General features: G+C 44.7%; 1 protein-coding gene across 1 annotated transcript; it reads left to right on the top strand.

The window, feature by feature from the left end:
- Positions 1 to 1,028: 1,028 nt before the first annotated feature.
- On the top strand, positions 1,029 to 13,258 carry TNFRSF4 (TNF receptor superfamily member 4). The gene is made up of 7 exons (XM_081922913.1): positions 1,029 to 1,295; positions 3,919 to 4,041; positions 6,078 to 6,179; positions 7,343 to 7,409; positions 8,178 to 8,323; positions 9,817 to 9,960; positions 11,713 to 13,258. The coding sequence occupies exons 1-7, from the start codon at positions 1,100 to 1,102 to the stop codon at positions 11,784 to 11,786; spliced, it is 852 nt and encodes a 283-aa protein (XP_081779039.1). The 5' UTR covers positions 1,029 to 1,099; the 3' UTR covers positions 11,787 to 13,258.
- The last annotated feature ends 414 nt before the right edge of the window (positions 13,259 to 13,672 follow it).

Raw genomic sequence — 13,672 nt, 5'->3', positions numbered from 1 at the left:
AATTGTGGTGCTAGAACTGAACACAGTACAAAGTGGGGGTCTGACCAAGGCAGAACATAGTGATACTATTATTTCCCTTTGTCTGGACACTATACATCTGTTGATGCAGCCGAGAACTGGGCTAGCTTCCCTGCCGCCCCCCGCTGCATCACATTGGTGACTCATGACAGCAGTCATGAAATTAAAAGACACCTGCTTATTGGGAGAAAAGCAATGACAATCCTAGACAGCATCTTAAAAAGCAGAGACATCACCTTGCCAACAAAGGTCCGTAAAGCTATGGTTTTCCCAGTAGTGATGTATGGAAGTGAGAGCTGGACCATAAAGTAGGCTGATCGTCAAAGAATTGATGCTTTTGAATTATGGTACTGGAGGAGACTCTTGAGAGTCCCATGGACTGCAAGAAGATCAAACCTCTCCATTCTTAAGGAAATCAGCCCTGAGTGCTCACTGGAAGGACAGATCGTGAAGCTGAGGCTCCAGTATTTTGGCCACCTCATGAGAAGAGAAGACTCCCTGGGAAAGACCCTGATGTTGGGAAAGATGGAGGGCACAAGGAGAAGGGGACGACAGAGGATGAGATGGTTGGATAGTGTTCTTGAAGCTACCAGCATGAGTTTGACCAAACTGCGGGAGGCAGTGGAAGACAGGAGTGCCTGGCGTGCTCTGGTCCATGGGGTCATGAAGAGTTGGACATTAAAGGTAAAGGGACCCCTGACCATCAGGTCCAGTCTTGTCCGACTCTGGGGTTGTGGCGCTCATCTCGCTTTATTGGCCGAGTAAACAACAACAACAAGACCCCTAGATCCTTTTCACATGCCCTTGGCTCTGGCTCCCCCTACTGTTGGGCTCCCGACCAGACGCAATGCACACCAGGCACCGCTGGTTGAAAACAAACTACAGTAATTTAGTAGTAAGAGAGAATAAATGCTGATCGCTACAATTTACTCATATAAACGGAACGCGTGTGAGCTGACTCAGAAAGAGGAAATGGATTTTGGTCTCCATTCAGAAAGAAAAACCCACCAACAAAGGTCTTCTGCTGGGAACTTCCCTCTGGTTCAAGGCTGAAATTTGCCAGTCAGCCTCCAGAGTCTGCATGCCTTTCTCTTCCTGCTCTGCTTCGATGAAGACAGCAACTGGCACAGCCACGCTGAAACTGGCCATGAACTACAGCCTGGGACTCGCTCTGCTCTTGATCTTCATTTTGCCCATGCAAACTGTGGGGGGCTTAAAGTGTGCCGAGAACGAATACCCGCTTTGGAACTCGAAGTGCTGCAGGAAATGTCCAGCAGGTAACTTAACGCTGAAGGTAGGGTGTCAGGTGGATGCTGTTGGACCCCAACTCTCTCGCATCAACCCCCAACCTGTTTGGGCCAACAGATGGGGAAGATGGGTTGGGTGGTCCAACATCATCCAGGGATGTCTGGCATTTGGGGGAGCCATACGGACTAGAATGTTAGTTAGCAAAAAGGACTCCGAAACACAACAGGGGCAGGTAATCTGTGACTCCCCAGATGTTGGGCTGCAACATTCATCAGCCTCCAGCCAGCTTGGTGTGTGTGTGTGTGTGTGTGTGTGTGTGTGTGTGTGTGTGAGAGAGAGAGAGAGAGAGAGAGAGAGAGAGAGAGAGAGAGAGGGGAAGGTTGCTTTCAGACTTGTTTATTGAGCACCCATCCTGATTTGTTTGTGGGAAGATTAAACCGGAGGTTTCCAAACTCTGGTCCTCTGGCCACCCATGCCTCACTCAGGGGATTTGCACTGCATCTGTGGATTTGCGGTTGAAGGAAGAGGTGATACACCCGTCGCGTAAAATACAGTGGTACCTCAGGTTACATATGCTTCAGGTTACAGACTCCACTAACCCAGAAATAGTGCTTCAGGTTAAGAACTTTGCTTCAGGATGAGAACAGAAATTGTGCTCCAGTAGTGCGGCAGCAGCAAGAGGCTCCATTAGCTAAAGTGGTGCTTCAGGTTAAGAACAGTTTCAGGTTAAGAACGGACCTCCGGAACGAATTCAGTACTTAACCCGAGGTACCACTGTATCCCCATTGATTTTTTAACTGTGCTGTTATTGCTTCTTTCATTTCTCTTCTTACATTACGGTCTGAAGTCTATTGGAATTCAAGTTGCAATACAATCAGATTCAACGTCTGAGAGATGTATTTGATGCAGCAAAAATATAATGAGAAACGATACAGCGTCTAGCACAGTGCACTGCAATTGGTGCAGAAGGAGAAGGGAGTGGTCCAGCAAGACCTGTAGCCATTTTTCCATGGGTGGGACGGAGCAGTGAGAGCTGGGGAAGCCCTGGATTAGACAATGCCAGGTATTTACTGAGCAATTCCTTCTGAGTTGTTTGTGGGGTGATTAGATATTACGTCAAGCAGATCTTCACCCCATGCCTTCCATGTGTTTCCCCATCAGTTTCCTCATGGCAAAACCTCTGAACCTTTTATCGGAGTGTGTGTGTGTGGGGGGGGGGGGTTTGCAGAAAAAAGGTTTGGTGCATAAGAGCGCCAACTATGCAACCTTGATTTGCCAGCATGTGCTTAAATCCAAAAATAGTGAATATCTGGATTGCAGGGAACGGGAGGGAAGACCCTATAATGGAACGGGATTTTGTTACTCATTTATTTATTGCAATGCACTCTTTGTGGGGCTGCAGTGGAAGAAGACTGAGAAACTTTGATTGGTCCAAAATTCAGCAGCCAGATTTCTGGTTAGCTTTCTGTTTAGATAACCCCTGTTTTAGAACAGCTTTAGTGGCTGCCATTTCATTTCTGGGCCCAATTCAAGGTGCTCACATTGGTGTTTAAAGCCCTCCGTGGCCCAGGCCCTGAATAACTGAAAGACCATTTCCTTCCCTGCAGACCCTCTGGGTTTCTGAGTTGGTCTGAGGGGGACCCTCTTGGTAGTTCCTCCATCCTTAGTGAGGGTAGCAGCCTAGGAGAGGGCCTTCTCTGTGGTGGCTCCTCAGTTGTGTAACACCCTCCTCATGGAGGTGCGCCTGTTGTCTTCACCACACAGCTTCCACTGAATGCTGAAGACACACCTTTTCACCCTGGCTTTTGAGGTGAATTCATGGTGTTACGGAAGGGGGGGGCATGTCTTCTTCACCTTCTTCGCTACAATATATCCATTTATTCCCAATTGTCAATGTCGAAAGGGACTAAAATCTATAAAATCCATAGAAAATCAACGTGCCAATTTGCTCAATTTCTCTAGGACTCCATCACCCCTCCCCTGTTTTCCATAATCCCTCAAGTAAGGTGTCAAGACCCTAATCCTGTCAAATCACTCTGCCAAACCTTTCCTCCGGGCAATGCCAGGTGACAGACTATGCATACATGGACCATTGTCTTCCCATCACCAGCACACAGGAAGCGCTTATCTGCACATATCTCCAGCTCTGCATATTCCCCCCTCCCTCCTCCATATGTTAATCCGGTGTAACCCAACCTCTCCTTAATGTATTCATGATGTAATCTGTGTAACCCAACCTTTCCTTAATGTATTCATGATGTAACTGGGATGTATTTTGCACTGTATTCTGGGACATGGAGGGAGTTTCAATAGTTCATGTCACCCCTTTCTCGCTGTTCAATCTCATCTTGAACCTGTTGCGCAATAAACCTTGGATCTCCGCATTTTGCTCCTGTCCGGCTGAGCTCATTTTCTTCCGCAGGGACCCGCGGACACTTAGTCCGACGAGCTGGGTGGCAGTGTAGCCCCGCACCCAGATTTTAGCCGTAACAATGGAATCACTTTTTGTGATTCCATGTTGTTCCAGACTGTTTGGGTGAAAATACAAGAATCCTAAATATCCAGCTACATTTGAAATGTTTGGGGATTGTTTCACCATTGTGTGTCCCTGTCCTTCGCCCCTTTTTCTCAGCACCCCTTTTTTCTGTTTAGGAAAAGAGTTGGCGAAACGTTGCACGGTGTCTACCGACTCAACCTGTGAGCCATGCGACCACGGCTACTACAATGAGGGCTACACTGAATCGAGGTGCAAGCGTTGCACAACCTGCTCCAAAGGTGAGGTCCTGTTCACAACCACACACACACACAATTGTGCCTCAGAATACGCGAGGAAATAAGCATGACTGGGAATGGGAGGAAATGAAATTGAAAGATCTGTTTCCCCAGAAGAGACAGTAAGGCAGACACCAAGCCAGACTGAACTTCAGATTATGATTGTTATGAATATTAATGTATGAGTTTGGGGTGCCAAGATAATAATAATAATAATAATAATAATAATAATAATAATAATAATTTATACCCCGCCCATCTGGCTAAGTTTCCCCAGCCACTCTGGGCGGCTCTCAATCAAGTATTAAAAACAATACAGCGTTAAATATTAAAAACTTCCTGAACAGGGCTGCCTCCAGATGTCTTTTAAAGATAGGATAGCTACTTATTTCATTCACATTTGAAGGGAGGGCATTCCACAGGGTGGGCACCACTACCAAGAAGGCCCCCTGTCTGGTTCCCTGTAACCTTACTTCTCACAATGAAGGAACCGCCAGAAGGCCCTCGGTGCTGGATCTCAGTGTAGGTGCTAGACCCCACTAATCCCAGCAAGCAATAGAATTTAATCAAGGTGTCTAATTCTTGGAATAGCCAGGTTAGCCTTCTGGTGAAGCTTGGTGTGAGATGGCAAATCCCTCCCTCAAGGGCAGAGTTTGGAGTTGAAAGGGGCAGTGGCATGACTTAGAAATAAAGCAGCAAACTGGAGAGGGAGTCAGAGAAATGTCTGAGAGCAATGTCTGATTTCTGTTTGAATCCAAGGCTGTGGCTTTGGAAGAAACAAGACCCTTTTGGGGTGTTAATGCTGTGAACCCTTCCACTGCAGGCTCAGCTTGTAAATAAACCATATATCATAAAGACACCGCAGTCTCCGCTGTGCCTCATTCCAAAGGCAAACAGGAATCCTGGGATATTGCCCGGCTCAGAGATTGGGGTGGAATACAGCATATTATTATTTAGACTGGTGGGTTTTCTTTCAAAGAGTAGTGGATATCTTCAACAAACACACCATTATGATGTTTGAGGCAGCTTTACTTGGACATAATAACAGCAGACACTGGGGAGGTAAAGGGGACCCCTGGCCATTAGGTCCAGTCGTGGCCAACTCTGGGGTTGCGGCGCTCATCTCGCTTTATTGGCCGAGGGAGCCTGCGTACAGCTTCCGGGTCATGTGGCCAGCATGACTAAGCCGCTTCTGGCGAACCAGAGCAGCGCACGGAAACGCCGTTTACCTTCCTGCCGGAGTGGTACCTATTTATCTACTTGCACTTTCACACGCTTTTGAACTGCTAGGTTGGCAGGAGCAGGGACCATGCAACAGTAGCTCACCCCATCATGGGGATTCGAACCGCCGACCTTCTGATCAGCAAGTCCTAGGCTCTGTGGTTTAACCCACAGTGCCACCTGCATCCCTAGACACCGGGAACCCCCCCCAAAAAAAATTACGCAGGCTTTTATAGAGGCATTCCCTGGCCTTAGCATTACAAGTGCATAGAAATTAGGTTAAGTTCTCAGAGGCAAAGCATGCCTGCATTATCAGAGCTGGACGCCTGATTCGGCGGGAAGAAAATGGTGCCTACTTTCTGTCAGACCATCTCAAGGCCGAGTCCTTCCTGCAAAAACATTCTCCACATGTCCTTAAGACACTCTGAGTAAGGAGGTTCTCCAAACAATATCCTCTTGCACACTCGTGTGCACCTCTCATCACATGTAGTCTATCTGTCCCAGCATATACTATAATTCCCACTACATCTTCTGGGACTGGAATGGAGATTCAGAATCAGCCCTCCAGACTCCTAATGGGACCTTCTCTGCAAGTGCCTTACGCTCTCTCTGCTCTGAGCATAGGCTCTCAGCCAAATCCTGATCCCTGGGACCTCTTTTCTGCTACCACTGATCTATGGCATCTCTCCCCCCCCCCCCAAATCTGCTTTCCACCAGATCAGGCCAGTGGTTTATCGCCTACAGGAGCGGAGAGCCACCTTCTTTTCAGCTAGCACATCTGGTCCCATCTTCATTTTTTCTTCTTTTTTCTTCTGCAGACAAGGGACTCCAGGAGAAGGAGTCATGTAAAACAACCTCCAACACAGTCTGCACATGCCTCCCAGGCCATTTTCCAGCCAGTGGAAATTTTGGTGAAAAGAGTGAGTACTGAGTTTTCTGAAGTCCAAGGCCAGTGGTGACCTGTCTAAATATATTGCTAGTGGAAGCCACTGCTTGACTGTTCCTAGCCAAAGTAGAAAGTGACATTGCCCAGCACGAATCCAGCCTGCTCCAGTATTGCCTTATTTCTTAGGGATTTATTGCAGATATTAATATCGCACAGTTTGAAGCGACTGGATACATAAGAACTGACTCCTTTCGGGAGAAATCATTCTCCAGACCCATAAATATATGATTCAAAGTTTTACTGGCATAACTTTCTCCGTAACAGAATTAAAACATCAAATGTACATAAAAAATGTCTTGTGACATGCTCAGCATCTTACAAAATATGAAATAATTTCAACAGACCTAGAAGCAGAGGTCTGTCTCTTCCCACAGCATCCATTTCTAGCCTGGAGCTGTTTTCTCTCTCTCAGTCAGAGAGGGTCTTTCACATGTTCTTACTTCACAGAGCCTTGAGACAAAAGACAAAGGCAACTCCCCACAAAATGGATATTTGCAACCCAATACCTTCATCGCATGATCTAAGGTTAACAACAGTCACACATTAGCTACCAAAGAACATCAATTAGTTTGTTAATAATCAACTCAGCAAGAGCTTAGAGTGCTCTTCTGGACTTTCATAATGGGGGATAGTCCCCACGTTAAACCTTTTCACCAATACACATTTAGGCACTCTAATTTCAGTGTCAGTTATTAAACTATCAGAATTAACAGGACTATCCAAATTTACCTTTCCTTTGCACTTTGCAAGCATGAGCCAAGCACTTGTTTGTTTGTTTGTTTGTTTGCTTGCTTGCTTGCTTGCGCAGTTTTCCCACAAAAACCTGTACATTACAGCTGAATGGGAAGAAGAAGAAGAGTTTGAATTTGATATCCTGCTTTATCACTACCCGAAGGAGTCTCAAAGCAGCTAACATTCTCCTTTCCCTTCCTCCTCCACAACAAACACTCTGTGAGGTGAGTGGGGCTGAGTGGGGCTGCTTGTTTGTTGTGATTCAGCTTTAAAGAGCAGGTTTTTGCAGTGAAAGCTCTGGAGCTTTAAAGTCTGGCTCTGTGTCTGCAAAGTGCAGGGCAAAATTAAGTGTGGACAAGCCGTTAGTTCGTTTTTTAAAAACTGTTTTGTTTCTTATCATTTCAGTCTGTAAACCCTGTCCCAGTGGGCAGTTTCTCAAAAGAGGGGATGTGAAATGTCACTCTTGGCCAGAGTAAGTATTGTTCAGCAAAGATAATGTTTAAGGGCAGCTGATGTTGGTAGGGTCAGCAGAACTGAGATAGATAGATGATAGACAGATAGCTAGATACTCAGATTTACATTTATTTATTACATTTATGTACATTTTCTTATAAGGAATTCTCCTCTCCCCATTTCACCCTCACAACAACCTGGTGAGGTAGGTTAGGCTGAGAGACAGTGACTGGCCCAATGTTATAACCATTTTATTTTATAAAAAACATATACTTGTTAATGGCAAAATAGGTTTCACATGTATAAAAGCTCATTGCACAAATTTTAATACATAAACCTCCATAATTTAAACATATATCAATAATAACAATAATAATTTTGTGGTCATTTTTATAATTTTAAGTTGTTTAAAACTGTTCTAATATTGTGTTTTAATACTAATGTCATGTTTTACTTGTTGTAATTGTTTCAATTGCTGTAGTCTTAAACATACACATCCTCAGATGTTAAAAGTAGTAAGGCTTAGCTCCTTAGGTCGGGTACCAAGGCAATCCGATGAAGGCATTAAAATATAAGCATTTAAAAACGTAATTGAGAAATCCCATTAAAACAAAATATAGAAAATTAAACTGGAGACTTGGGGTCATGGGATCAAGGGAACACCTGTGCAAATGGGCGTGTCTTTGAAAACCGGCAGAATGCCAATACAGATGGGGCCTGAATTATCCTAAAAATATTGAAATGTTCTTCTTCTTTTTTGCTCGCAACTTTCCTCTGTGGATCCAAGAGTGACGACTGTCACACGTCAGCCTAGTTCAGAACGGGGGCGTGGTGTGTTGACTATGGACCCCACATTTTCTCAAGCTGTTTCGTCCACTCGTGTGAAAGTGATGGATCCAGGAGTATCCGGAGCGTTAGGACCCGAGAGCCGGAGTAAGGGGGAGAAATGTCGATTCCTCTGCTAATTTCTCTTGTTCTGTTGCTTTCAATTGGGGGGGTCACCAACATGGTGCCTGTAGGTGCAATGGTGCCCTTAAGGTCTTTTCCTGGTGCTCACAAAGACTCTGAGCCCACCCCCTTGAAAATGATGCAGAGCTGAAGGAGGAAGTTGGAAATGCGACACTCTTCCCCACTTCCTTTTTCAGCTCTATGTGCTTTTCAAGGCTCAGGTTAGCCCTGCTGGCTCCACCAATCACCCAACTCATTTTTGCAAAGGATTTGTGTGTGTTTGCCCACTTTCTGTCTCTTGGGTGAAGGGAGAAGTGACCAGAGGAGCTGCTCAAAAGTCCAAATGTACTCCCCAACCAAAAATGTTGGCACCCCCCTGCTTCTATTTTTTCATGGGCTCACTCTGGCCTGTACTTCATTCTTTCTCAATCTTGTCTTAAAGCAGATAATCTACACATATTCTGCAAAATATACATTTTTAAAAACTTACCCCAAAATGACATAATAGATGCAGCAATTCCAAAACATGTAGGGTTGGGCCCAGACTATGGGTTATAGCCAATGCTAACCTACTTAGAGTAGACCCATTGAAATTAATGAACCTTAGTTAGCCATGAGCGGCATTGAGCACCTGCCCTGAAGTTATCAGACCCACTGAAGTTAATGGATATAACTTAGGGTCATTCATATTAATGTGTCTCAGTATCCATGATTAAACAGGACGCGGGTGGCGCTGTTGGTTAAACCACAGAGCCTAGGGCTTGCCAATCAGAAGGTCGGCGGTTTGAATCCCCACAACGGGGTGAGCTCCCATTGCTCGGTCCCTGCTCCTGCCAACCTAGCAGTTCGAAAGCACGTCAAAGTGCAAGTAGATAAATAGGTACTGCTCCAGTGGGAAGGTAAACGGTGTTTCCGTGTGCTGCTCTGGTTCGCCAGAAGCAGCTTAGTCAGGCTGGCCACATGACCCGGAAGCTGTATGCCGGCTCCCTCGGCCAGTAAAGCGAGATGAGCGCTGCAACCCCAGAGTTGGCCATGACTGGACCTAATGGTGAGGGGTCCCTTTACCTTTACTTATCCATGATTACCAGCAATCCTATCCATGATTACCAGCCAGTAATCCCCATTGAACTAAATGGGGCTTGCTGCTGAGTCGATAAGCATAAGGTTGTACTTAGGGTCACTTTGTGCCCATTGAAACCATAGAATGGTAAGAGTTGTAAGAGTTGGAAGGGGCACCAAGGGACATCTAGGCCAACCCCCCGCAACAAGACTTAAGTCATGATTCCAAACTGAATTTGGAATCTATTTCCCCTTTTCTAATCATCCACACCTTTTTTAATGGAAAATTCGGAACATCTCTGAGCCACTCCGAGGTGGCATTTAGAGAGTTAACTCCTAGCTTAATAGCTGATTCAATGAGCCATTAAAATCTCCCCCTGGACAGCTTTAATGTTTGACCTCTCTCCTCTGTCTTTCAGTGTTGGTACTGATCATCTCCATCACTGTAGTGCTGCTTCTTGCAGTGGGAGGGGTGGCCTATTTTCTAATTTGGGGGAAATCCAAGAGGAAAAAGGTGGAGGTCAAGGCAAGGACTGAGGCGCTGTCAAGAATGCTTCAGGAAGGTATGTCCAGAGTGAGAACGAATGACACAAAAATCAAACAGCAGTATTTGTTTGTTTGTTTGTTTGTTTATGTGTTGCATTTGTAATAAACAAAAATCTGCCCTTATTCCCTTATGTGGAACACAAGAGCCCTTACAGAGTCCTTTGTAGGTTCTCCATTGGTTGGAGAAAATAACAGAGGCCAACCAGAGAATATTGAGAAGCAAAGCAGCTAGTAAGCCTGATCTTTATTGAACTGTTGCAACAGGGTGCTCCCCTCACACACAGGAAAGGAGGAGGACCCTGAACAAAGGTGTGCCTGCCATTATATAGACATTTTAAATTGCCTTCCCTGGTGCTCAAGACCACCCCCAGAAAATCATACATACATCACAGAAGGGGTGTAGCCCAAGATCACCCTCCCAGATACATCATACCTACATCACAGAAAAGGCAGTCTACAACAGAAATCTGAGTGCGTTGTTTATCTCCTGTCTGGCAGGTTACCTGTTAATGGTCACTTGACTGGATACCCTGGGGAGCCTGGCCAGTCTTTTGTAATGATAAATACTTAGTTCCTGAGCCAGGTCACAGGCTCACCCTATTCATACACAGACATACCCTTAAGACAGGATTTGTGAATGAAAAGACAATGGGGAGGCTTTTCCATTTTCCTTTAACCTTGCAGAGAAATATTTGAGGTCAATTTGGGAGGGACAAAATGGTTTCAGGACTTTTTCTGTGGGGTTTCAGACATGTGGTTTATATATGCAGTTATGAACATTTATTATATATATAGCCTTAATTTTTTTATTTCACACCTTTGTCTCCAAGGAGCTCAAGGTGGCAATGCATAGTTTAACCCCCCCCTCACAACAACCCTGTGAGGTAGGGTAGTCTGAGAGGCAGTGACTGGCCCAAAGTCACACCCAATGAGCTGTGGGGCTGAGTGTCCTAGCCTGACACTCTTAACTATTAAACCACACTGGCTATGTGCTTTCTGAAACAATATGCAAACCGAAACACAGCTAGCCTTTAAAACTCCTACGGAGAGCTGCAATTCCAGGAGTAGTTTGACCATCAACCCCTATTCTCCCAGGGAACTCTGGGAATTCCAGCTCTTTGAGGGGAATAGCGGGTCTCCTAACAACAACCAGCCCCTTTAACCAAATTACAACTCCCATAATTCTTTGGGGGCAGCCATGACAGTTTAAAGTGGTATCGCAGCACTTAAAGTGAATGTGGCTTCGGTGAAGCTTCCCAAACCTGATGTCCTTCAGAAACTGTGGGACTATAACTCCTGTCGCCCGGTTGGAGCTTTTGGAAACCAGAACCCAACAATTTATAGATGGCCACCTGTTCTTTGGCTCTGATATGGATCAGAAAGTCCATGTTCTGAGATGACCTTCTCTAGTTTTAGAAACAGGATGTGCTTTCTGTGCACAGGTTGTTCCTCACACCTTATCCATACCCTGATTTAAGCTGGACATCCCGGAATTACAGAAGTCATTCTTGGCTTCTGATTGGACTCTGGAATGTCCCGGTTTTTTGGGTTTGGCACTCTGGCACGAGTGAGCTGGCTTGCGCCAGTGCACCAGAACAAAAGGGGTTCGGTTTTTGCTCTCGAGCTCTGACACTGGTCAACTGGTTCCTGCGAGAGCTCAGGACCCAAAAAAACCAAGCATCCCAATTTGGATCACCCAGATGTTGAAGCATATGCTTACCTGTCTTCTCCATCTTCACCTTTGCAATTCCCTCCTCCTCATCTTTCAGACGGAAGAAGCATTTACCGAATTCCCATCCAGGAGGAGCAAGCCGACAGCAAATCAACCTTTGTGCAAAACTAACCTGATGAAGAAGGAAAATTTGCAACTTTAACCTCTGAGCCAAAAGTCATGGACTTCAAGATTTCCTTCCCTTTCTCCCCGGATTTGACCCCTGGTGATTCTTCCTCCCCCCCCCACCTACTTAACATCCCTTTTTTGTTTTATTTATACTTTAAAGCCATGTTTCTCAACCTGGTGGGCATATGAAGATCTTGGGTGTGTTTGTTTCAACAGCAACAACAAAAGTAAATATCCGTAAATAAGAAAAATCAAAAGTCACAAAATTTCAATCCATTTGAAAATTCAAAAGAACAAATTAGGGGAGCCAGGTTTGAAAGGAGTGTGGTGGGATCTTTTATTTTAGCTATAAGTGGCCATTAAAAAAATAAAATTGAGAAATACTGCCTTAAAGCAATGTTCGATAATGCCTGATATTGCTGGACTACAACTCCCATCGTCCCTGACCATTGGCCATGCTTGCTGGGGCTGATGGGAGTTGGAGTCCCAGCAACATGATTCCTCACCCCAACCCTATAGATCTGTGTTGGCATCAGTGCCTTAAGTTACATTAAAGCGATAACAGTGCATTGTTAGTGTTCTACTGACTTGCCCATTGGTAGATCTAGTAATCCCCCTATTTTAAAACAAATTCATGTCTGGAGGACAACCCCTTCCACCAGCCCCAAGGGATTCCTTCCACATTGGAAAGGTGAGCTTGGCGGCATTAGAAATAGGGATGTTTAGTTACCTGTATCAGGTTGGACTAAGCGAGGATCCCTTTAGTAATAATAGTTCAAAAACCATCAGTAGCTTACACTTGGGGTCGACCCATGGGAGCCAGGTTAGTCTAGAACTCAGGAATAGATTCAAGACAGCCAAAAAGAAGTACACAGTGTAATAGACTGTGGAACTCTCTCCCACAAGAGCCAGTGGTGGCTTTGAAAGAGAGGAAATCCAATGAGGAGTAGGCCTTTGATGGCTACCAGGCAAAATGACTACATTCTTCCTCTGCTGTGAGAACAGGATCCTGTTCCAGAAGGCTCTTATGTTCTTTGCCATCTCTATTAACTTCAATGGGTCTACTCTGAGTAGGACTAGCATTGGCTATGGCTGTGCAGGCACATAGACCCATGTTTTCCTATCTGCTTCCAGTGTGAGCTCGGGGGGGGGGGGATTATATCCAACTTTTAAGTTTCTTACTGCCATTTCAGTCGGCATTTGTAAGTTATCTTAACACCACAGGTCCTGAAAACATGTGTCTGTATTTTATTATTTTATTTTGTACAGCACCTGGTTATTTCAGGTGCTTTATATGTAATAAACACGGCAGTTATTCCACGTTATACCATGTGGAGTTTCGGAGTGTGCATTTGAGGAGAAGTGGTCGACCTTTTTTTGACTTAATGTTTGGTTGTGGGGTAAAACACTTCAAAGCAACGATTGCCTATGAATTTCTTGCAAGGCGTGTTTTGCTTGACGATTGCTTAAACAGATTGCAGCAAATTAAGAGTCGTGGAAGAAGATTGGAAGAAATTTAAAGATTATCTACAGAAATATTGTAAATTTAATGAATGTTAGAAAGATGTTGGAATGAAGTTATATGGCTTTAGCAGAAATGTTATAAAGAATTAAATATAAATAGATTGTTAATGGATTAAAGGGAAAAATAAGGTCAGAATGTGTTAAGATAAATTATAGGACAGAAAACTGAGGAAGATGGAAAGGATTTGCTGAAACAGTTAATTGAAGTGGAATACAAAAAAGGGAGGTGCGAGGAGGTCGCTGAAACAAGTAAACGAAAGATAAGATATTGAAAGTATTGGATGTGTTTTTAATTGTTTTTATTTTGTTTTGCTATGTATATGTAGTCTTTTTGTTTTTGTATTGTATTGTATTGTTTTGTTTAA

The sequence above is a fragment of the Podarcis melisellensis genome (genome assembly GCF_964234715.1).
Source record: "Podarcis melisellensis genome assembly, chromosome: 8".
Taxonomy (NCBI): Eukaryota; Metazoa; Chordata; class Lepidosauria; order Squamata; family Lacertidae; genus Podarcis; species Podarcis melisellensis.
Note: the sequence above shows the minus strand (reverse complement) of the source record. Positions and strands in the feature narration are given on the sequence as shown.